Source organism: Mytilus edulis, chromosome 12, assembly GCF_963676685.1.
Source record: "Mytilus edulis chromosome 12, xbMytEdul2.2, whole genome shotgun sequence".
NCBI classification, from domain to species: Eukaryota; Metazoa; Mollusca; class Bivalvia; order Mytilida; family Mytilidae; genus Mytilus; species Mytilus edulis.
The window spans coordinates 56,731,082-56,758,385 of record NC_092355.1 but is presented as its reverse complement, the minus strand read 5'-3'; the positions used below and the strand labels follow the sequence as shown (position 1 = coordinate 56,758,385).

The window sequence follows — 27,304 nt, the reverse complement described above, 5'->3', positions numbered from 1 at the left end:
GCAAGTATAGGTCACTATAAGATCTTCAGCAATGAGCAAAACCATTCACCACATATCAAGCTATAAAGGGTCCCGAAATTACAAATGTTTCAGACTGGTCGAGTTTTAGTTCAGACTTTTAATTATTGTATAGATTGTGTATGGTCAAGTACAAATCAATACATACAAGTATGGTTAAGATAGGGGTCAAGTTATTTCCAGTAAAATTTAGACTCATTCAGAGTTCAGAATGATCGAGTAATAATCAGTACAGTAGAGTACAATTACTGCTAATTTTAGACTATCTGGTTTGTAATGATGGGTAAAAGTAAGATCTATAGAAAGTTTTTTTAAATAACTTTGCATATGAATAAAATGTAAAAAAAAACTTCTCACATATTTAGGGGGAGGTAATTCAGTTTATTGACATTCCGGAAGTCGCCTACTGCTAACAATCTTTACTACAGTAAGCAAACTAAGTAGCATATTTACCCTAAAGTTGTTTTTCAATTTACGAAAAAGCAAATTTGGCCTCACAATTTCTCATGCAGTGAAATATCATCTATGTCCATCTTATTGCTAGTTTTAGTTAACAACAACGACCAAAGCACTATGTTTTGTCAGCGAAGGTTTTACATGTTCTAAATGCTGTTTGGATGAATTGGTGGTGTGACACCACGCTGAGGAACCGTTTTACTCTAAGTCCAAAATCGAACACATGAGTTATCCATTACGATATTATTTTCGTTGCAATTTTAGAAATTACTTTGAAAAAAAACCTATATAATACAATTCAATTTCTAATACGTAATACTCTGTCGACATGCAGATTTCATTGACAGTAAATTTTTATTAAGGTCAAGGTAAAGAAAATTAGTTATGTCGCATATTTTGCTAAAAATTTGCATGCAACTTTGGCTAGTTTAACTAAAAATGGAGAAAAAAAACGGAATGTTTTTATCTATTTAATTTTCTAAAATATTTCAAAAGTTATCCTTTTAAAAAAAAAGTACATTTGTATAGAAACCACACAAAGGAGGGACGAAAGATACCGGCAGAGGGATTGTCAAACTCATAGATTGAAAATAAACTGACAAACGCCAGGGCTTAAAATAATAAGACAAACAGACATTTCTTAAAACAGGCGAAAACTTTTGATTTTAAATTTTAAAATAATCGTATCGCCAATCACCAATGCAATGCATAGATTTTTCTTTCATTGATATATAAAACTATACCCTTTGGGTAGTGCTCCACAATTATTGGAGAAACATACAAGAAACTGAACTGAAATGAACTATTGTTGATAAATATTTTTCCGTTTTGATAATGTGAAATAATGACACAGTTCAAAGTTTAAATTTTATTTACAAATTGCCGTCTTCCTACATTTTACTACGTGTAGGATGAGAGACTTCCGCTTCTCCGGGAATTAGCTCTTAAACCATATATCACTACAAACCAGTAAAAGTCTGAAATGGCCTATATCTGTACTCGACTGTACTGATTTTTACTCGACCAGTCTGAATTGATCTGACTTTTACTTGACATTTTCATGAAGTGCAGTAAAACACATGTTGATAAATAAAAAAATCTTTTGACAATCATGTTACTATACAGTATTTGACAGGGTCTAGACATTTTTCAGAAATATAAACTTAAATCTTGAGTTCTGACGTTACCGATTGGACAGGCTTCAGCAAAATATTTCATTCTTTTCCTTGTCGTCAATGAATTCTTCCTGATTTTCATTGTTATTGTGTTCTTGTAAAAACATTATATTATTTATTTCATTGATATAAGTTTTACAGTTTCGAGTAACGACCTTTCTATGTTTAGTTTTTCTATCAAATTATTTGAAAATAATACATTTTTAAAATTTCAATTTTCCCACCGTTTGAAAAAGGCATTCAATTGAATTTCTTAAAAGTTGAAAAAAAAATCTTTGCATAATGAAGGAAAATTATCATACTGTCATATAACTAATCATATTTACCTTTCTGAGCAGTACGTTAGAAAAATGGCCTTGCTGCCTTAAAAGGCATCTTCTCGATTAGTAATGAAAACAGGAAGAGACACTATGTAGTGAAAACGAGACAACAATAAAAGTACTGACGTACTGTTACATCTTAGTTTATTTATTGGTCTGTTTACACCCATACTGCTTGGCACGCTTCAAGTACAAACAATTGTATTTGACTTTATATAAATGAGGAAAATGGAAGGGGGAGAAGGGTTCGATACATCGTTTTGATATATGATTTTTGTAATTCTTATAAATTATGTAGAACTAGAGAGATCTTGAAAAATAGTTCTTTTTTCTCAGCATAAGAAGCTATTATAAAAATAGAATTCTGGTGAGCATTATTTTTTATTTAAACTTTTAAATTCGGTTTTGGAGGATTAGCATGTACCACATGTTTTTGTATTTGGTGAGGTCTTAGGGACAAGAGACATTATCAAGTCCCTATTGTAAAACACCTAATCAATAGAACCGACTGATCAATGTATATTAAGAGTAACACGACGGGATTCCCATGTGGAGATAGAACTGTTGCTTTACCCTTCCGGTACCCGATTATTTTATTTGTCTGTTTTATTTTCTGAAATATTACTACATTTGTAATTCCGGAGTGAATCTTTTAAACCAAAAAATGCACAATTGTATTACAAGCATTTAAAATCCACTAAGAAATTCTTATAATTGTCATAAAATAATCAAACTTTAAATCACTAATGCATAGATTTTTCTTTAAAATTGATATGATTGATATGATGTTGAGTTGAAATTATAAATTTCCGTTTTAAAGATGTAGAATAACAAAACAGTTCAAAGTTTAAGTTTTAATTTTGACATCCGCTTTGTATATGTTTCCATGAGTAGAGGTTTCCGCTAGTCCATGAATCATCCTTTTTCCTGTGTTCAACAAATTTTGTTAGCTGACAAATTATCATATCAAGTGTTTATACCATACTAGTATATGACAGGGTTTATTTGAGTATTTTGTTCCAACTATTAAGCATAAAGCTAAAAGCTTGATCGCCCATTCCGAGACAGGACAAGCGTCTACAAAAGATTTAATTTTTTACCTGTGTGTTTACATTATAATTGATGTACGCTAATTTGGATATATACTATATACTTGCGTGTATAAGTAATAAACAATACTTTGATTTATAATTTAATTTTTTATATATACCTGGTCTTTTTGGGGTTGGGAAATTTAAAAAACTCTCAAAATAACCAAATTTGACACATTGTTGTTAATCAAATCTCCCGGTCGACCTTTCATTGGTAATGCATTTTTTGAAATCATGTTAATCTATGTATTTTTTGTCAATGATATCAATAGAAACTCGTTTTATGATCCTTCTGATGTTTTTCGATCTATAAAAATGTTTAAAAATATCATATAAAAAACTGATTTTCTCAAGGGTTTGCATTGAAATATTTTTGTTTAAGTTGGGAACAAATCTTCACATAGTGAAGGTAGATTATCAAACTGCTACATGTATATAACTAATCAAATTGTCCTTTATGAGCAGTACGTTCGATAGATTGCCTCAATGCCTCAAAGTGCCTCTTATCGATTAGTAATGAACACAGGAAGAGAAATATGTAGTTAAAACGAAACAATAATAACAGCACTGAAGTGTTGTTAACTCGTAAAACGCCAAAGCTCTTGTTTTATTTCATGGTCTGTCTACGTGTATCGCTTAGCACTTCTTACATTCGGCAAAAACAATTGTACTTAACTTTATTTTAAATCAAAAAAGGAAGAGGGTTCGTTGTTATCGTATATCATTTTGGTAAATATGAGAAATATTGTAGGTCTAGTGGGATTATAAAAATATCCCTATTTCTTTTTATTTCTAATTAAGTCTACGTATACAGAAACATAAATTCAGGTTTGTACGCTATACATGTATTATTAAGGCACCATTTTAACCTCTTTATGGGGCACCTCAAGTTTGGTTCATGCTATTTTTGTTTCTCTCTTTGGTGATATATGATAAACAAGTGACATTTACAAAATCGATATTGCAAGATAACAAAGCAATGAGGCCCCTCATGGGGGGGTCCTAGTAATCACATAATCACCATTTTTTTGCCAATATAATCACATATAATCATTAAATATTTGCTTATCTTTAGTAATCAAATAATCTTAAACTAAAAATACAGTCCTAGGTAATCAAATAATCATGAAATATTTGGCTTAATAATCAAATAATCATTAAAAAAACGGCCAAGTAATCACATAATCAAAAACCCCATGAGGGCCCTCAGCAATGTACATGACTGTTTGTTATCTTTTGAGAGTAACACTACAGGATTCACACGTGGAGTACTTCAGATATTTTAATGGGACTCAAAACATGTTGATTAAAATTTAGCATCATGGTGCAGAGCTATTATTTTCAATCGACATACACGCCATCTTGTAAAGAATCAAATGCCGGAAAATTAACTATGTGTATTACAGTTCCGATCAACTGTCAATAATTCTCGTACGTTTTAATATGCATATATTGCTCACTGAAACTCAATATAAAATATCAATTCTTAATGCGTGTTTATAAGCTTTGTTTAACTGCATTATGTACAATTTGTTCTAAAAAAAACCAATGTTCTTAAACTGTTCTATCTGCATTTTATAACTTCCGTCAATCTAGGCACACCTCCAGAGTCGTGTCTATTTGTAAATGTTTTCAACAAGTAAAGTGAACATTTTTTTAACGCATGAATTTAGAACGCAAGTCTTCAAGATCTTCAAGTAAATCCAATATACTGTATATCAATCAATATCTTAAAATACAAAAATCCCAATGCTAGATCAAAAACCACATGTATACATCTACATATTAAACGAGAAGACCTCAATTTGTGTGTCGCTTCTCTTCCTTACACAATTAATTTACCATTATGACTCTGTATCCTAAAGGTACCTAGCATAATCGCATTTGTCTTCTTTGCTTATGATTATTCAGTTTGGGTTATTTTGGGAGGAAAACGTCCGGATAGTGTTAGCGTCATCAGCGAGACTTCGAGGTCATAGACAAGAGTTCCGTTCAGGGTTGTCTTAAAATTGTCTTAGTACTTTGGAACTGTTGTCTCGTTTTTCTGTTTCATTGATCATACTTATACTATAAATAAAGTGTATTTGCTATTTGCTATCAATTTCAAGTTTATCCACGGCGGTCATTGATATATTATATAGATAGTCTCTATATCATATATCAGTGACTGCCGTGGTTAGTAAGTAAACTTGGATATGGTAGTAAATAGCAAATACACTTTCTTTTTAGTATAGGTATGTTCATGGTATGCAGAAAACCCGAAATTGAACAATAACGGACTTTGGGAAAAGGGGAGGGCTAAAAAAAAAATAGCTATGACACCATGGCACTCAAAGGCTAATACATTTGATACCTTCCCTAGAATTCTTTAATCTTAAAATCTTGTTTTCATTCTTCAACAGTTTACATACTTTCCATCACGCACTAAATGACCGTGATTTCGTGGGTGTGTTTTAGAATTACGTTTAATACATATTATAATATAGCAAAGCAGTCCTCCGAATTCAAGAAAGCTTAAACTTGTATGTGCATTGTATTGCTATTTCTAATTGTCTTTTCGTCGTTTTTTAATAAATGGCCACCATGACCACTGTAAGGATGTTTTTATTGAATTTCCAATTTGTCCCTTGGTATTATCTCTAACTTTTCTAGCATTATATTATGTAACTCATTGATATTAGCTTTACAATTTTGTGTAACGACCTTTCTTTGTTATGTCTTTCAATAAAATTATTTGAAAGTCATATATTTTGAAAATTCCAATTTTCCAACGGTTTGATAAGACAGTCAATCGTATTTCTTAAAAGTTAAAAAAACAATATTTTGTCATAATGAAGGAAAATCATTATGCTATCATCGTGATCATAGAACTAATCATATTTACCTTTCTCAGCAGTACGTTAGAAAAATTGCCTTGCTACCTTGAAAGGCCTCATCTCGATTAGTAATGAAAACAGGAAGAGATCATATGTAGTGAAAACGAGACAACAATAAAAGTACTGACGTACTGTTAACTCTTAGTTTATTTCTTGGTCTGTTTACACCCATACTGCTTGGCATGCTTCAAGTACAAACAATTGTATTTGACTTGATATAAAAGTGGAAATGGAAGGGGAGAAGGGTTCGATACATGGTTTTGATATATGATATTTGTAGTTTTTATAAATATTGTAGAACTAGTGAGATTATAAACAAGAGATCTCTTTTTGTCAACGTAAACAGCTTTTATAAACATAAATTCTGGTCAGCATTTGTTTTAATTTTAAACTTTTAAACTCGATCTAGTCTTCGCTTTGGAACATTAGCATGTACCAAATGTTTGTGTTTGGTGATGTCTTAGGGACAAAAAACATGTATCAAGTCCCTATTGAAAGACACTTAATCAATAGAACTGACTGATCAATGTATATTAAGAGTAACACGACGGGATTCCCATGTGGAGATAGAACTGCTGCTTTACCCTTCCGGTTCCCGATTTTTTTATTTGTCTGTTTTATTTTCTGTAATATTACTACATTTGTAATTCCGGAGTGAATCTTTAAAAACCAAAGCAATGCACAATTGTATTACAAGCATTTAAAATCCACTAAAAAATTCTTATAATTGTCATAAAATAATCAAACTTTAAATCACTAATGCATAGATTTTTCTTTAAATTTGAAATGATTGATATGATGTTGAGTTGAAATTATAAATTTCCGTTTTAAAGATGTAGAATAACAAAACAGTTCAAAGTTTAAGTTTTAATTTTGATATCCGCTTTGTATATGTTTCAATGAGTAGAGGTTTCCGCTAGTAAATGATTCACCATTTTTATTTTGGTCAACAAATTTTGTTAACTGACAAATTATTATATCACGTGTGTATACCATACTACAGAGTGTTTTGAGTATTTTGTACCAACTATAAGCATAAAGCTGAAAGCTTGATCGTCCATTCCGAGACAGGACAGGCGTCTACAAAAGATTTAGTTCTTTACCTGTGTGTTTATATTATTGATGTACGCTAATTATGATATATACTATATACTTACATGTATAAGTAATAAACAATAATATGATTTATAATTTAATTTTTTATATATACTTGGTCTTTTTGTGGTTGGAAAATTAAAAAAAAACCTCTCAAAATAACCAAATTTGACACATTGTTGTTAATCAAATCTCCCGGTCGACCTTTCATTGGTAATGCATTTTTTGAAATCATGTTAATCTATGTATTTTTTGTCAATGATATCAATAGAAATTCGTTTTATGATCCTTCTGATGTTTTTCGATCTATAAAAATGTTTAAAAATATCATATAAAAAACTGATTTTCTCAAGGGTTTGCATTGAAATATTTTTGTTTAAGTTGGGAACAAATCTTCACATAGTGAAGGTAGATTATCAAACTGCTACATGTATATAACTAATCAAATTGTCCTTTATGAGCAGTACGTTCGAAAGATTGCCTCAATGCCTCAAAGTGCCTCTTATCGATTAGTAATGAACACAGGAAGAGAAATATGTAGTGAAAACGAAACAATAATAACAGCACTGAAGTATTGTTAACTCGTAAAACGCCAAAGCTCTTGTTTTATTTCATGGTCTGTCTACGTGTATCGCTTAGCACTTCTTACATTCGGCACACACAATTGTACTTAACTTTATTTTAAATAAAAAAAGGAAGAGGGTTCGTTGTTATCGTATATCATTTTGGTAATTTTGAGAAATATTGTAGGTCTAGTGAGATAATAAAAATAACCCTATTTCTTTTGATTTCTTACTAACTCTACGTATACAGCTATCATAGACATACATTCAGGTTTGTACGCTTTACATGTATTATTAAGGCACCATTTTCACCTCTTTCTGGGGCACCTCAAGTTTGGTTCATGCTGTTTTTGTTTCTCTATTTGGTGATATAATAAACAAGTGACATTTACAAAATCGCTATTGCAAGATAACAAAACAATGTGGATGACTGTTTGTTATATTTTGAGAGTACACTACAGGATTCACACGTGGTGCAGGATAACCTTACCCTTCTGGAGTACTTCAGATATTTTAATGGGACTCAAAACATGTTGTTTGAAATTAAGCATCATGGTGCAGAGCTATTATTTTCAATCGACATACACGCCATCTTGTAAAGAATCAAATGCCGGAAAATTAACTAAGTATGTGTATTACAGTTCCGATCAACTGTCAATAATTCTCGTACGTTTTACTATGCATATATTGCTCACTGAAAGTTCAAACTCAATATAAGAATATCAATTATTAATGCGTGTTGTCTATTTGTAAATGTTTTCAACAAGTAAATTGAACATTTTTTAAGGCATGGATTTATAACGCAAGTCTTCAAGATCTTCATGTAAATCCAATATACTGTATATCAATCAATATCTTTAAATACAAACATTCCAATGCTAGATCAACAATCACATGCATACATCAACATATTAAACGAGCAGACCTCATTTTGTGTGCATGTCGCTTCTCTTCCTTACACAATTAATTTACCATTATGACTTTGTATCCTAAAGGTACCTAGCATAATCGCATTTGTCTTCTTTGCTTATGATTATTCAGTTTGGGTTATTTTGGGAGGAAAACGTCCGGATAGTGTTAGCGTCATCAGCGAGACTTTTAGGTCATAGACAAGAGTTCCGTTCAGGGTTGTCTTAAAATTGTCTTAGTACTTTGGAACTGTTGACTCGTTTTTCTGTTTCATTGATCATACTTATACTATAAATAAAGTGTATTTGCTATTTGCTATCAACTTGATTTCAAGTTTATCCACGGCGGTCATTGATATATTATACAGATAGTATCTATATAATATATCAGTGACTGCCGTGGTTAGTAAGTAAACTTGGAAATGGTAGTAAATAGCAAATACACTTTATTTTTAGTATATGTATGTTCATCGGGTATGCAGAAAACCCGAAATTGAACAATAACGGACTTTGGGAAAAGGGGGGGGGGGGCTAAAAAATAGCTATGACACCATGGCACTCACAGGCTTATACGTTTGATACTTTCCCTTGAATTCTTTAATCTTAAAATCTTGTTTTCATTCTTCAACAGTTTACATACTTTCCATCACGCACTAAATGACCGTGATTTCGTGGGTGTGTTTTAGAATTACGTTTAATACATTATAATATAGCAAAGCAGTCCTCCGAATTCAAGAAAGCTTAAACTTGTATGTGCATTGTATTGCTATTTCTAATTGTCTTTTCGTCGTTTTTTAATAAATGGCCACCATGACCACTGTAAGGATGTTTTTATTGAATTTTCGATTTGTCCCTTGGTATTATCTCTAACTTTTCTAGCATTATATTATGTAACTCGTTGATATTAGCTTTACAATTTTGTGTAACGACCTCTCTTTGTTATGTCTTTCAATAAAATTATTTGAAAGTCATATATTTTGAAAATTCCAATTTTCCAACGGTTTGAAAAGACAGTCAATCATATTTCTTAAAAGTTAAAAAACAATATTTTGTCATAAAAATTATTAAGGAAAATTATTATGCTATCATCAGGCTCATAAAACTAATCATATTTACCTTTCTCAGCAGTACGTTAGAAAAATTGCCTTGCTACCTTGAAAGGCCTCAACTCGATTAGTAATGAAAACAGGAAGAGATCATATGTAGTGAAAACGAGACAACAATAAAAGTACTGACGTACTGTTAACTCTTACTTTATTTCTTGGTCTGTTTACGCCCATACTGCTTGGCATGCTTCAAGTACAAACAATTGTATTTGACTTGATATAAAAGTGGAAATGGAAGGGGAGAAGGGTTCGATACATGGTGTTGGTATATGATATTTGTAATTCTTATAAATATTGTAGAACTAGTGAGATTATAAACAAGAGATCTCTTTTTGTCAACGTAAACAGCTTTTATAAACATAAATTCTGGTCAGCATTTGTTTTAATTTTTAACTTTTAAACTCGATCTAGTCTTCGCGTTGGAACATTAGCATGTACCAAATGTTTGTGTTTGGTGATGTCTTAGGGACAAGAGACATTATCAAGTCCCTATTGTTAGACACGTAATCAATAAAACCGACTGATCAATGTATATTAAGAGTAAAACAACGGGATTCCCATGTGAAGATAGAACTGTTGCTTTACCCTTCCGGTGCCCGATTATTTTATTTGTCTATTTTATTTTCTGAAATATTACTACATTTGTAATTCCGGAGTGAATCTTTTAAACCAAAAAATGCACAATTGTATTACAAGCATTTAAAATCCACTAAAAAATTCTTCTAATTGTCATAAAATAATCAAATTTTTAATTACCAATGCATAGATTTTTCTTTAAATTTGATATGATTGATATGATGTTGAGTTGAAATTATAAATTTCCGTTTTAAAGATGTAGAATAACAAGACAGTTCAAAGTTTAAGTTTTAATTTTGACATCCGCTTTGTATATGTTTCAATGAGTAGAGGTTTCCGCTAGTCCATGAATCATCCTTTTATTCGTGTTCAACAAATTTTGTTAACTGAAAAATTATCTTATCAAGCATGTATACATTACCAGTTTATGATAGGGTTAAGCATTTTGTCCAAACTATAAGCATACAGCTGAAACCTTAATTCCCCCACTCCTGTACAGGAGAGGCTTCTACAAAAGAATTGATTCTTTACCTGTGTGTTTATATTAATTGTTGTACACTAGTACTAATTTTGATATACACTATATACTTATCAAGTAATCAACAATAATTTTCTTTACATTTTACAAAAATGTGTTTACCTGGTCTCTTAGTGTTTTGGAATACTTATTTCAAAATAACCATTGCTGGCACAGTGTCGTCAATTAAATTTCCCGGTCGACTTTTCAATTCTAATATTTGTTTTGTCATTGACATCAATTGAAATTCATTTTATGATCCCTCTAATGTTTAATCTAACTATAGAAATATTATATCTAAAAATAATGTTCCCATTGTTTGAACAGGCCTTTCAACTAGCATTTTTTTATACAAATATAGCATATGGAAGGACAAATATCATACTGTTATATAATTAATCATAATATTCACCTTTTTCTTAGTAGTACGTTAGAACATTACCTTGCTGCCTCAAAAGATCTCATCTCGATTTATTATGAACACAGGAAGATAAAATATGTAGTGAAAACGAGACAATAATAAAAGCACTGACGTACACTTAACTCGAGCTCTAGATTTATTTTTTGATCTGTCAATGCATAGCGCCCGGTACTCGTCAGGCACACAGGAGTATACTTATATTTATATTAAAGAGAAAAAGGAAGATGTTTCGATACTTAGTTTCCATGTAATTTTGAGAAATATTGTTGGGCACTTTTTTTCCTCTCGGACTACTTATACAGCTTTAATAAAGTGAATATAACTGTAGGTTTGTACGCGATAAATGTATTACAAAGGCACCATTGCTTCTTCCTGGAGCACATTGGTTCACCTTAGTGAAGTTGCATGCTGTCTTTCCTTTAGTTTGCAGTGTTATTTCGTGCTTTTTTCATTCCATGTTGCCTCTCGGTAAAAACAACTGGTTTATCATTCGTTCTCATAACGTATTTATTTCATACCTCAACACAAGTAAAATCTTTTGATTGGAGAATTAACATATACATGTAACCAAGGTTTCTGTATTTGGTGATGTTAAAAAAAATGGTAAAAAAGTTACAATTAATCTTAACGAGTACACATTGAAATACTTATAACACCTCCCTGCTAAGCACACGGAATAAATGAGTAAAAGCAATGAATGATTGGTTCTGTTCGACAGTCACCAAGGTAAAGACATGTGCAATTCACCAGAGAACGACCATGCTAATTAAAATTAAACAGTAACTTTGCAATTTTCAAAGCTCTAAATCGTCCCAAAATTGATCTACTCTATTCCAAGCGATGTGTGTTACGTTTATTATTGTACTGTACGGTCATATATCGGGTCAATTTGAAGCTAGCATGGCTAAAAAAACGGAATGAATATAAGTCATTGGTAATCCGTAGGTCCAAATGGATAGTTGGTGTACTGCAACTAAAGTTTATTTAATTTTTTTTTGTTTCGTTCAATATTTTTATACATGATATGCCGCTCTTTTTATCGTTTGAATGGTTTTACATTTGTAATTTCAGGGCTATTCAGAGTTGACTTTGTGGTATGGACTCTTCTCATTTTTGAGTGCCGTACAGTGATCTATAGTAGTTATTATTTTTATCTCATTTGGTCTCTTGTGAAAAGTTGTCTCATTAACAATCATTATACCATATTTTCTTATTTTTTTATATATACAGGTATCCTAATCATTATATAGCGACATCAAAATAATTTTACTTCTTTTTTCTAAGTACATTTGTACATGGTTTACACAAAAAGTAGATAACATCAATTGCATACCAACTTGTCCTAATGTAACTGCTGTTTGATTTGGGGCATGTACATGCATTTCTTTATGATATATATTTTTTTCGACATGCTCTAAATCATACCTTTGCCTTTAATGCACAGAACAACTACCGATATTCTTAAGAGAGATTTATATAAAAAAAAAAACAGACTTGAAACTTGGCTTTTTACCAACGGGACAAAAACCAAAACGTCCTGTTAAAATTGTCCGAAAATGTGCAATATTGTTTTCAATAAAGAAACTTGTTATTGTTCTATTCAAAATTATGTTAGCTAACTATTCCATTATTTTTTTGTATTCATTTTTTTGTTATAAAAAAATTTAAATGATCTTATAAGCGTGTAACGTTTCTTTGTTTGCCTAGTATATATTGAACCTTGTCAAACAATGTGAAACTTCTAACACTGTCAGGAGAAATTTCAATTGATTAGGAAATAATCTTTTACATTTGTTTGCCTACAAAGTACTTTAATAATTTGAAAACAATTGTATAGAATACTTGACCTTTGACAACTGTTTGAATCAACTATTATAAATGAAAACCACGTGACAGAAGACACTTGAAACCACAAGATACTTTTAAAGTGTGTGGGTATACAGAATAAAGACTGATTGGCAAAACCTACTGAAAAAAATGAAAGAAAATATTTCAAACAAAATAAAGAATATCAAAATAGTGCAAACAAAAAATAACAGAAACAAAATGGGCTCCTTGACCACTTTTCTAAAAATACTTTCTCAATTTCAAAAACAAATAATTACATTAGATGTATGTTTCATTATAATACGTTATTCTGATTGGCTACACTGCAATTTCGCGTTATTCCTTAGTCAATTGCATTACACAATAAAATGTATCATTCATGATGACACGAGGTCCCATAAATAAAAACTTGATAAAAATCGTATGTTCATGATCCTAGCTAAAAAAATGTAAATATAAGTATTGAATGCTTCTTTTTGAAACTTCATAGGGTTGTAAAAGCGTTGACCGTGCGCACATTTTTAGAATGAAGCACTTCCGCGCTTCATACAAAATGTACTTCGGTCAACGCTTTTACACCCCAATAAAGTTACAAAAAGAAGCATTCAATTCTTAATTGAAGACTACTTGAACTTTAGCTATTGGTTGATTAAATATAAATGAAAACCATGTGACAGAAAACACAGAAATGATATTAGTATACATCTCCTTATGAATGACGAAAATATAATTCAATAATAATACATAAGTTTAGTATTGAAGACTGATATATAAACTTTTGACATTATACCAAGCAGAAACCAAACTGTATATGTCATATCTCCTATCTGAAGTAATGAAGAACTTATAATTGTTGTAACATTTTTTACAATACCGGCATTATGTAAAAAGGGGGACTGTTCTCAGGTCCGTGTGTCCGTTTGATAGTGTGTCCCGTCTTGGCTTAAGATTTGTGTTTTAAGTATTTCATCACGAAGGTGTGGTCACATTCACTTGATATTCAGGACAATTTTCATATCATTTTGATGATGTAGCTTTTGAACCCGATTACCTGGTTCAGTGAACATGATTATACATGTGATAGTTTAAAATTGGTACATTTTTTTCAGGTTAAAGTGTACCATTGAGTTTTGCTCACATTATATACTGGTACCTGCCCATTACTTTACAAGTTTGACTATATGTATTCCGAGGACATATTGAATCTTTTTGGAGGGGACTACCTTAATTTGGTCACACCGACATGAAACTTATTACACATTTTCATTTAGATGAGAAACCTTTGAAATCAAACAGAAATTTTTATGCCTCTGTGTATGTTTTATGAATGCACTGTTGATTTGTCTTGTAACTTTGCTTCTGTTATTAAATTAAGACGAACATAGAATAAGAAAATGAATGTCTACTGTCGAAGACCTTTGTTCATATCATATTTTGTGTCGTTGGTTTGATGTCATTTACGCATACCTCACATTCATTTATATGAAAACAAGAATGTGTCCAAAGTACACGGATGCCCCACTCGCACTATCATTTTCCATGTTTTATGGACTTTGAAATTGGGTAAATATCTAATTTGGCATTAAAATTAGAAAGATTATACTATAGGGAACATGTGTACTAAGTTTCAAGTTGATTGGACTTCAATTTCATCAAAAACTACCTTGACCAAAAACTTTAACCTGAAGCGGGACGAACGAACGAACGGACGGACGGACTGACGAACGAACGAACGGAGCCACAGACCAGAAAACATAATGCCCCTTTACTATCGTAGGTGGGGCATAAAAACACTTCGAAACCATAGTATTCATACTTAACGGTACATCATCAAGTCACTGTTTTATCTAGTTGTCGTAACATGAGTAGTGTTGCTATATTCATATAGAACAATGAACGGATACAATACAGTGATTTGATACCAAAGTCGGTAAATTGATGTTTTTTACCATGTTTACGGTGCTATAAGTTGTAACATTTCAATGTTGTGTTTTTGTTGTGTCTTAGTTCTCCTCTAATATTTGATGTGTTTCCCTCAGTTTTAGTTTGCAACCCCGATTTTTTTTTCTCAATCGATTTCTGAAATTTCGAAGGCGATATACTATTGTTGCCTTTATTAAGGAATATTACAATTTTGAACTTTCAATATTTGTCAACTGAAAAGTCCCTTTAGTTACTTTTTTAAAAGTCTTAACATAGTGAGGAAAAGTATCATGATGCTTCCATATAACTAGTCATATTAACCTTTCTGAGCAGCATGTAAGAAATCAGTCTTGTTGCTTAAAAGGTCCCAGTTTCAGGTAAAATTATATTAGCAATTAACACAGGAAGAGGAAATGTGTAGGTAAAACTAAACAATAATAAAAGTACTGACAAACAAAGGATTGTACGTGGATTTATATGTATAGTAAGGGGGGAAATATGGGTTGTGTGTAGAAATGGGGAGGGGGATTGGCGTTCGATACATTCTTTTCGTTTATGATTTTATGTAATTTTGAGAAACAATATACATTATATAGGGCTAATGCATATCAGTAAAAAAAATGTTTAACATTTGTCCACTAAAACGTTATTTCATTTCAAACTTTCAGATTCGATCAATTCTTTGGGCTAGAGAATAAATATTTTTGAAAGAATGTTATGTTTGGTGACATCGTATGGTTAGGCCAAAGACATTTATCAAATACATATCGTAAGATGTCTACTCAAGGGGTATGGCTGATAAATAAAGTTTAAGAGTAACACGACGGGATTCAAATGTGAAGCTGAAACAACTTGTCCATCCGGGACACTCGTATCTAGTCTTCGATGTAGATAATAAACATGAATCAAGGTTTTTTTTATCACGTCTTACTCTTTGTAACTGACTGATTACTTTATTCTAAGAGTAACACGACGGAATTTATATGCGGAGCAGGAAGAGCTCAATTGTCCTTCTGAGCCACTCTCGATTTTTAATAAGACTAAAACAAACCGTGTTCATTGATTTTATTGGGTTTCTCTTCACTCTTTTTAACGGAAAAAAGGAAAATATCGATGGAATGATATATATGTAGAAAGTTATTGAGTTTCTGGAATAGTTTCGATGGAGCAATACATAGAAATGTGTCGAGTTTCTGGAAAAGTTACTACCATTAAATAATTCACCTTGTAATACTTGTGCAACCTCCTTTCCAAACATGTAGTACATGGTATTGACTTGGAAAGCAAATTCTGACTGTTTACTATGAACAGACTTATGACTGTTACCGGGGAAAGACTAACAATTGTCACCAGGAAACGTTTTTAAATCGTGACCAGGGAAAGAAGATTATGAGTGTCACCACGGAAAAGATTAATTGTGCCGGAATGTCACCATTGAAAAGATTACTTGTGACTGTCTCATGGTAAATGACTTTTGACTGTTAGTAGGGAAAAGACATGTGACTGCCAAACGGACTACGGAAACGACATGTGATCGTCACTATGGAAAGGACTTGTGACTATCACCGTTGAAAAGATTTGTGACTGTCACTAGTAAAGGACATGTGAATGTCAAAAGGGAAAGTACTCGTGATTGTCCGCAGAAAAGAATTGTGAATGTTGTATGAAAAAGACTTGTGACTGTATCACTGAATCTGGTGTCCAACATTATTGTATTCAAAGTGCCATACAGAAATATAAAACTGTAGACTTTTAAAACTATTTTTGTCTCCGCGAAAAAATCGTTTTCTCCACTATGTAAGCTGTAAAGAGTAGTTGTAGTAAGGGAAACTCCCATGCTAATACCTCCTTCTTCTACCCCAAAGAGTAATTCAAAATACATGTACTTCCAACAAAGAGTCAATTATTTTTTTTATCTCAATCTAATTACTTTTGGGTTTTTTTAAACAAAGTTTAAAGCTTATAAAATAATATTAACATTGACAGAAATAATATTTATATCAATCTTATTTTCGTCAACAAAACTTAGTTACTATTCAATGTTTCAGTTTCATTTTTCCGCATTTCTATGACGAGAAGTTTCCGCTTGTACAGGAATTAGCGTTACTCGTGTTAATTGAAGAAAAATAAATTTAGATTGTATCAATTGGTAAACTATCTTGCAAATCATATATACACATCGGAATACAGTGTTGGGTAAGGATCCGATTAATTCCGAATAGTGTTGTCAACGGTTAACCGGTTAACCGTTTAACCCTCGGAAGGACCGAATATCGAATACAAAAAATGCTAACCGGTTAACCGGACTTTTTTCAGTATAAATAGATTTGATATAAATGCATACTTGCCAACCTCTGACAATGGCAAATCATGTCATGAGATGACATGACATAACAAAAAGCGTGTGAAATTGCGTGACGTCGATGCGGACTAGTTAAAATGAACAAATTCTGACTTGGATTGAGAGTTGTCTCATTGGCACTCATACCACACCTTCTTTTATCTATAATACCTTATATTTTTAATACAATTTTTTTAATGTAAAAAAACCAACATTCTACTGTAAACTTTTATTATATTCAATGGTGGCCTGTTTTGCTGCTTTCAGCACATCACAACTAGGCTGATACTCATAGCAACTGCCAGTTTGATTAAATTTGCATGACAAAAGTGCACATAATGTATCATTGTTCAGCTCAGATCTAAATTCTGTGTATATCTTTTTAATGATAGAAAAGGCTCTTTCTCAATCAGCATTGCTATTTGGTAAAACTAAAAATGCTTTAGCAAGCTTTGAGAGTATGTTAAAACGTTTTTTATCATTGAAGATGTCATCAACTTCTGACATTTCTCCCCATAATGATGGAATGTCCTGGTCAAAGGTGGGAAGATCATCAGGAGATAACAGCTGGTACTCTGTAAACTGGTCTAGAAGTTCTGATGTATTCTCACACCCTATGGCCTGCGGAAACCTGGTAGCCAGCTTTGTAACTGAATAAGAAAGAAAAAAAAATTTGAATACCATTGAATACCCCATCAAATAGCTAGTTGTCATCTCACACATGTAGTTTTGATTGCAAATGATAGATAATGTTTAAGATGCATAATTCTTTGTAAGTAATTTACAGAAAAACTCTCCAGAGTCAGATACTATCTTGGTTTTCACCCTAGGGTCTATAAAAGCAATGTTCTGCAAGGTGGAGTCTGAGAAGGGAAACTTATCAACCATCTTGGATACTATCTTTATATAAAAGTTTCTGGGTGTTCTGAAAAATATAAAGATAAATTTGTGTTATTGATCATGTACACTTTACATATGACAGTTAGCATATTTTAATATACCTTTATAAAGTACAAGTATTACTAACCTCAACAACAACTGACAACAAGAAGTAATTCCTACCTGTACAATTTCTTTTCTGTTTCAACACCAATTTCATCTTAGTTGTCTGCAATGTAACCTCTGCATGGCAGTCTCACAACAAGTTTATCATCAGGAAGGAAATGGCCAGCAACAACATATGGAACTTGTGTGTCCAACAATGACTGATGTCTTTACAAATATTTTCAAAAAGATTCTCAGCAACCTTTTGACCTGATCATGGAGTAACCAAATCTTTGATGCATCAGCCTGAAAACATAGATACATTAATAAATATATCGCAAAGCTGATAGAAATTACATAATTGCTCGTTGATATACAGAATTGACATAATTGCTATTTATTAGAGTCCAGAATTTTATTTGTTACCTGAAATGCTGTGTTGAAGTCATTCATTGGTTCCATTACATCAATCATAAAAAGAAAATACATTTTCATGTCCAGCAGTTTTGCAACTCGTTTAATTCGGCCTTCTTTTTCAACGTCCTTGTGGCTTTTGAAGTAAGATAATAGTGCTGGCCAGTGGCCAGTGGTGTAGAGTACACGGTCTACACATTTCTTAAGAGACAGCCATCGTGTACTCACATGTTTGATAATCTTTAATGGATCTATGTCTTGGAATTCTAAACATGCCTTATACTCTTCCTTTCTTTTAGAACTTTGATTGAAATGGCAATATATATCAAGGATTAAGTCCTCAACAGACAGAGGAATCAGCTTCACAGCTGCCCCTACACACAGATTTGCTAGGTGACAAATACAGCCCATGTCCATTACTAGTGGCTGTCTTTCTCTAATACGTGATATTACAGAGTTGTGTTTGCCTTTCATTACACTACAATTGTTTACATGAAACCAAAGACATTAGACCACGGAATTTCATGTTTTGTGAATGTCTGGTCTAGAGCATGAAACAGGTTCACAGCAGTTCCAATATTGGCAATAGGCATGTACAAGAATCTAGTTAGAGGCATGTGTAATTCGTTATCAAATAATCTTTATAATAAATTAGTACTGAAATAATTTTCAAATTTTGTTCTATTAAAAAAAATTATCGTCGAGGTCATTAATTTGAGAGATCAATTGTCCTGTATACTGATTGCTATTGTTAATTCAAAAAAAATAAAATCAATTAGAGGATGCTCAATGCTCTTCAACTTTGTACTTGTTTGGCTTTATAAATATTTTGATATGAGCGTCACTGATGAGTCTACTATAGACGAAACGCGCGTCTGTCGTACTAAATTATACTCCTGGTACCTTTGATAACTAATTAGACAACTTGTTTATCATATAATTTTTTCAATCTCACTGAAGCTTTTACAAACGCCACAGTAGACACGGTGTATTGGATTATTAAAATCAAACTTAGCCAAGAAGCCTTACAGACAAGCCTTATAATGCCAAATGAGAATCTTCAATTTGTGGTATTAAAAACCTAAGTTTGCAGAGTTCTATAGATAAGACCTTCGACCATCGACGCAAACTACCGGTAAATCGGTTAATCGGTTGAACGATTATCCGAGTAACCAGTTAGTCAAAACTGTACGATTTGACAACACTAATTACGAATATAACAATAATAATTGAGACTACGGTTAAACTGCGTTATTCTTACATTAATGCACTTCAATGTACGCTAGATTTATTAAACTTAAACCTTCTATAGTTTTGTTGCTTGATACTTTTCGGCAATAAGAATGAAATTACAATTACAAAATAACTGGACTCTGAAAATGAAAACACTGATTCCCCCAGTTTCAACATATAAACATCAATTGCCTTCACAATAATTGATTTTTTTATTGACTTTTTAAGCCATACTAAGTTGGATATGGAAATTCTAGGTGAACATAAAATCAGTAATGGACGGTAATGAAATCATATTACAATCTCACATGCTCAGTCCAACAAAAAGATTGGACGAAAATATAAACATTATAACATAATTATACAAATCGTTGATCGCAAGAGTACTTGAAAAAATATTTTCACCTGAAGCATGACAGACATTGAAAGTTTCCTTAACTTCAAAAAACGATAGTAATGAATGATATTACGGACTACAATATGCTTCCAAAAAATATATATTGGATTTGCAGGAACTGTTATATAAAAATTGTATGCAATATTGTAAAATTCAGTAAAGATTTCAAGTTTTGTTTAAATACATCATGATAACATTAACAATGGTTTCTAGTCCCAAAATTGAAGTGTAACAATAACGCAATGATACCGTAGACCCTTATTATTGTTACATTCGTAATTAATCGGTTCCTTTCCCAACCCTGCATTCCGGCAATTAGTCTCCAATGTAACAATAATATTTTTTGTTACATTTCCATGTAACCGTTGCCAGTGCCAAATAAATATTAAACCCATCATAGATACCAGGATTGAAACTTTGTATTTGCGCCAGATGTGCGTTTCGTTTACAAAAGACTCATTGGTGACACTGATTAAAAAAAAAGGTCAAATAAAGTACGAAGTTGAAAATCATTGAGGACCAAAAATTCCTACAAGTTTCGCCAAATACAGCTAATTATATATATAAGGTAATTTATTTCTGAGGTAGAATATCGCAAACTAGTCAAAACATTTACTAAATTTTATCATCGGTATAAGGAAATCATTCGTAAATATAACTCAACATGCAGAAATCTTTTACGTTCAGGTATTTCACATCCAATCTTTTATGGTAATATTCTTTACAAAGCACAAAACGGTCAGTATTCACCTCAAAAGCTTACAAAACCTTTAAACAGACTTATAAAGAAGGGAAATAGTTACGATACTGTTGTCAGGTCATTAAAGATTGCATATTTGGCTTTAATATTGATTCACTTATAGGGTCTTTGCATCGGAACTAAACACATTTACTTAGAAAAAAATCAGTTGTTGGCATGACACGTGTTATGTTCTTCTCATATATTTTATGATAGTATGATACTAAACCCCTAACGGGAGGCATTGTGCCTAATTTTCATATCAAATTGATTTTTTTTGCTACTTTTGCTACTTTATCTTTACTTGATATAATATAAAAATAGTTAATTTTGTGTACTAGATATTTAGTTTTGTATATAAACAGGTTGATCTATAATGAACCATTCATTCATTTGACTTACTGTTGGGTAACTGAAACCACATATTTATTTTTATTTGGCACAAGAGGAAAAAAATAATTCTGTAACAATAAATGAATAAAGAAAACATAAACTGAAACAACTGTTTTTGTGGTTATAGTTTAATTGTATTCTCAGTTATGAATTGAACAATATAAACTAAAACATATAAAGGAAATAGAGTATCAACGCGACGCGACAAACGACATTAAAAAAAATACAGTTATTTTTTTTAGGCAAAATGTGATGCTATCCAAAATTTCTGGGGAGAACACTGAATTATGATTAAGACATAATCTTTCAATCGGTTGGACTCGGACTTCTTTTGAACTGAATTTTAATGTGCGTATTGTTATGCGTTTACTTTTCTACATTGGCTCTGAGACTACTATAACTGTGTTATAGTAGTCTCAGATTGGCTAGAGGTATAGAGGGAGGGTTGAGATCTCATAAACATGTTTAACCCCGCCGCAATTTTGCGCCTGTCCCAAGTCAGGAGCCTCTGGCCTTTGTTAGTCTTGTATGATTTTTAATTTTAGTTTCTTGTGTATAATTCGGAGTTTAGTATGACGTCCATTATCACTATACTAGTATACACATTTTTAAGGGGCCAGCTGAAGGACGACTACAGGTGCGGGAGTTTCTCGCTACATTGAAGACCCATTGGTGGCCTTCGGTTGATAAGTGATAATTAAACTTTGATCCCCCTTTCACATGACTAAATATTTAGCTTGTAAAGATTGTTGACACCATCAAACACCATAGCTGAGTCTTGCTCTTACTCAAGGCGAAACAAAAACTATGTGTCACAGGTTCTATTATAGAACATCTTTTCCTTTAGGGAGATCTCAAACTTTTCAAAGAAGCCCGCCTCAGTGTGCAGAATTTTCTCGCTGTGTTGTCTGAAGAACCCATTGGTGGCCTTTGGTTGGGTTGTTTTCTTTTTGACAAATTCCCCATTTTAATTCTCAATTTAACTTGTATCTAGGATTCACTGGTGTTGATCTTACATCCTCTTGTTATGACTGGTTAGATCTATAGTATATGTTATAAAACCAACACAACTAACTATAGTTAACTTATATCTAAGATTCACTCAATCTGATCACATCTCCTCTTGTTATAACTGGTCAGATCTATATAATATGTTATTCAATAATGCACACGCTGAAATGTTTCGCCTTCTTTACTAATCATTGATATTATGTTGATAGTCTTAAATACACTACAAACCATTAAAGTCTGAAATGGCCTATATCTGTACTCGACTGTACTGATTTTTACTCGACCAGTCTGAATTGGTCTGACTTTTACTTGACATTACTCGACCCCAGTCTGAACCATACTTAACTGTACTGAATCGTACTTGACCCTTATCTTTGCCTTTGAAATTAGTCTGAACTATTACTCGACCAGTCTGAAACAGTCTTAACCCATTCTCGACATGTACTCGACCTATTTTTTCAGTCTAAACCATACTTAACCAAAGGTCTGAACAATACTCGACCAGTCTGAACCATACTAGACCAAAAAACCTCTACTTTTTTAACTGTTAAAATAAATTTCTTTTTAACTGACATATATAACAACAGCCAACAAAATTTATAAAAAAATTTAACCTTATAAAAGGAATATATCTCTGATTATATTTAGGATAAAAAAAAATATATTATATATAACTTATATCAAAAAGGGATGAAATTAAATAAATAAATAAAATTGTTTTTCTGATTAGTGGTGAAATATAAAGTATAACCTCTGCTTGGGGGCAAACTCATAAATAAGATCACACCTGGTCAGAGGTATTAAATTCTAAATAACATTGATTCAAAATTGCAACATCCTGTTTAATATAATAACAAGGCCTTTCGAATATACATGTATGTACTAGATAAGTTATACACGAATTTAAGAACATAGGGCTTTCTTTTTACCTGTAAAACACACATGTACTGAGGTAAATAGAACATATTAAAGTGCTTTATGTATGCCATGTTAATTTGACAAAAAAATACTTAAATTAATTGAATTTTTTTTTACTGTTTTACTGTTTTTTACTGTTACTTTGGAATACATTTCCTTTTTTAAAAAGGTTATCAAGGATTGCTATGGAAATTCTATTATCATGATTATATTAAATTCTAAGTTTAATAAAACAAAACAATTAAGCTCTCCTTATTTTTTTTTAATTTATTAAGTTGTTTTATATACTATTTTATATATATCTTAAAAGTTGATATATATTATTATGTAAGTGTTGATTAATATTGAGTTGAATTTATATTATGACTGATTATTGTGAAATTTTAATTTCAATACTGTATTGAATACATTTTTAATTTCAAGTTGTTGTTCAAATTTCATTTTTAACAAAAAAATTCCTAAATTGTTAAATATCAGTTGATAGATACAAAGAATAGGTCTAGGTTGGTTAATACTTGGTCGAGTATGGTTCAGACTAGGTCGAGTATGGTTCAGACTAGGTCGAGTACGGTTCAGACTAGGTCGAGTACGGTTCAGACTCGTATAAAATGGTTAAGTACTGGTCAAGTACATATTCAGACTGTTAAGTACGGTTCAGACTACAGTCGAGTATTATCAAGTAAATCTCAGACGAATTCAGACTGGTCGAGTAAAAATCAGTACAGTCGAGTACAGATATAGGCCATTTCAGACTTTTAATGGTTTGTAGTGATATAAAGCTTTATTACAACTGTCACATAAACCTAACATTAACCAAAAAAACTTAACATTGACCAATGAACCATGAAAATCAGGTCAAGGTCAGATAAACCATGCTAGACAGAGATGAACAGCTAACAATTCTTCCATACAACAAATATAGTTGACCTATTGCATAAAGTATTAGAAAAAAAGACCAAAACTCAAAAACTTAACTTTGACCACTGAACCATGAAAATGAGATCAAGGTCAGATGAAGCCTACCAGCTAGACATGTACACCTTACAATCATGCCATACACCAAATATAGTAGACCTATTGCATACAGTATAAGAAAAACAGACCAAAACACAAAAACTTAACTATAACCACTGAACCATGAAAATGAGGTCAAGGTCAGATGACACCTGCCAGTTGGACATGTACACCTTACAGTCCTTCCATACACCGAATATACTAGACCTATTGCTTATAGTATCTGAGATATGGACTTGACAACCAAAACTTAACCTTGTTCACTGATCCATGAAATGAGGTCGAGGTAAAGTGAAAAATGTCTGACGGGCATGAGGACCTTGCAAGCTACGCACATACCAAATATAGTTATCCTATTACTTATAATAAGAGAGAATTTAACATTACAAACAATCTTAACATTTTTTTCAAGTAGTCACTGAACCATGAAAATGAGGTCAAGGACATTGGATATGTGACTGACGGAAACTTCATAACATGAGGCATCTATATACAAAATATGAAGCATCCAGGTGTTCCACCTTCTGAAATATAAAGCTTTAAAGAAGTTAGCTAGCGCTGCCGCCGCCGCCAGATCACTATCCCTATGTCGAGCTTTCTGCGAAAAAAGTTGCAGGCTCGACAAAAACTGCAACAACATACTATAATTTACTTTTATTGTAAACACAATATGCATTTATAATTGATTACATGTATTCACCGTTTCTGGCCCCAGTTTCCAAGTAATATAATTATACAATTTGCTAACAATTGGTCAACATCCATCTGATGGGCACTTGTCTGTTCAATATTATGATTATTTTCATTGATTGAGGTACAATAAAAACTTCTTAAAGGAGTCTACATTTTACATACCACTAACGCTCAGTATATAAATATTGATAATTATAATACCTATACCTATGTGAAAATGTCAGATTCTGGGTGATAAAATCCTGGACATAGTGCTTGCCATCTGACTTAAAACGAAAGATGTTAACCTCTAATATTTTGATTTGTGTGTTTTTATTTCAATGTCACAGTTATGTATAAACACATCTTTTTTTTTTATAAACATGATAAAGAAAAGAAATCTGCTAGAAAACTGGACATTTATTTCAAACTTACTGTTTACATTATTAATATACAATCTTGACTGGAATAACAGTATGAATGACTACTGTGGATTCACGATTTATCATTGGATACCGATTTTTGTGAGTTTCGTGGGTACAGTTGAACCACAAATGTTTAACTAATTACAAATTTTTCTATAGGTTTTGCATCCAGAGATAGGCAAAACCATGAAATCAAATATCCACGAAACTGCAAGTTTTCCTTAATCCATGAAAATTAATACCCACAAAAATAAATGAATCCACTGTATATCATTAGTGAAAAAATAATTATTCAAAAATAGTATGTATTTTGTGAAACTTGTTAATATAGAAATGTTCCATTATATACAAATTTTTACTTTGGTACTGACATAATTTATACCAAACATTTCTAAAAATGCCTGATTTTAAATTAAGAAATTATTGAGAGACTAAGCATAGGTTTCAACTCCCTCAGCCCAAGACCTAAGATAGATTTGGATATCATTTTTATGTATTTTTTGGTCAAATACTCTTCAACTTTTTCAATTCTTATACATCCTTAGCTTTCAAATTTGTGGTTTGAGCCTTCCCGATGAAGGTTAATCCAGAAAAGTGCTTCAAACCCTTGAACTTTATAAAGTGCTGTGTTATTTTTTTATATAGACTTAATGCAAAAATTGTTTTCCTCCATCATCAATATTGGTATCGAAGAATATGAATAAATCCACATATTAAATTCTTAATCAAAGAGAGCAGCTAGTAAAAAGTTGAACAATTAGTGAATGTAAATAATGGCAATAATTTTTCATTTTCATTCTTCAACTCGTACACACATTAAGTATAATCTAGGATATTGCAATTTACTGTCTGAATAAGTGTTTCTTAGGTTGTTTAAAAATATGATATTTTAAAAAATAACAATATTTGTAAAAAATATAGAAAATTAACAAAAAATATTTTAGATAGCAAAAGTGTTTGCTGTTTTAAAATGGCTGATTAATACAAAACAATTGGTACTAAAAAAATAGATAACAATTTAAAATTCTACATTGAGTCCCTTTATCATCTTCCCAGGTTGTTAGCAACAGCTTGCAGCGCTTCATCTAGATAAATCATAAATCTGTGGACGTCTTCAAACGAGCAATAAAGAGGCGCAGGAGATATTCTTATTACACTTGGTTTACGTTCATCACACTGAAATGTAAAAATAAAATATAACAATAGTTTCTTATTACACTTGGTTAACGTTCATCTAACTGAAATATTAAAATAAAATATAACAATAGCTCTTTTCAAATAAGATTTTACAAATTTATTGATGTCTAAAAACTTTATCAACACACTCTGAACCTAAATGTTTAAATGCATATGAGGATGAGGAAGAATCTCACAGGCTCAACAAAAACAACAGATTGATAGATTTATATTGAATTTGAAGAAGGTAAATCAAGAAAAGCGCTTTGGACACAAGAAATTATTAAACATGTTGTTTTCAATTTTTACATCACTGGGACAATACCTCTGCTGGTGGACTATCAGTCCCCGAGGGTATCATCAGCTCAGTAGTCAGTATTTCGGTACTGACATGATTACACAAACTTAACTAAAATTGTCTGTTTATAAATTGATAAATTTTTAAGAAACTATAAAGGTTTCAACTTCCTCAGGCAAAGTTGGCTTTAGATGAATTTGGCTATCTATTTTAGGTATTTTTGACATATAGCTCTTCAATGGATTCAGTACTTATACATCTTCGAATTTCAAGTATTTGGCTTTTAGCGTAACTGATGATGGAAAATCCAGAAAAGCGCTTTGGATGCAAGAAATTATTAAACGTAGTGTTTTCAATTTTTTACTGCAATGTTTTTATTTTCAATAACTTGAATCAAATTATTGACAGAAAAGGACA

The 27,304-nt window shown here is 31.7% G+C and overlaps 2 protein-coding genes across 2 annotated transcripts in view; both read right to left on the bottom strand.

The window, feature by feature from the left end:
• LOC139499564 (uncharacterized) overlaps window positions 1-10,232 on the bottom strand; it is a 690,384-nt gene extending 680,152 nt beyond the window's left edge. Inside the window, exons 1-3 of the mRNA XM_071288298.1 lie at window positions 9,619-10,232; window positions 4,279-7,016; window positions 1,976-4,048 (exon numbers count right to left, since the gene is read on the bottom strand). The gene's annotated coding sequence lies outside the window, so the exon portion shown is untranslated. The remainder of the gene's footprint in view (window positions 1-1,975; window positions 4,049-4,278; window positions 7,017-9,618) is intronic.
• Window positions 10,233-24,958: 14,726 nt separating this feature from the next.
• The window catches only part of LOC139499563 (kynureninase-like), a 31,147-nt gene continuing 28,801 nt past the window's right edge, over window positions 24,959-27,304 (bottom strand). The window contains exon 13 of the mRNA XM_071288297.1: window positions 24,959-26,589. Coding sequence (XP_071144398.1) covers window positions 26,458-26,589 — 132 coding nt within the window. The 3' untranslated portion in view covers window positions 24,959-26,457. The remainder of the gene's footprint in view (window positions 26,590-27,304) is intronic.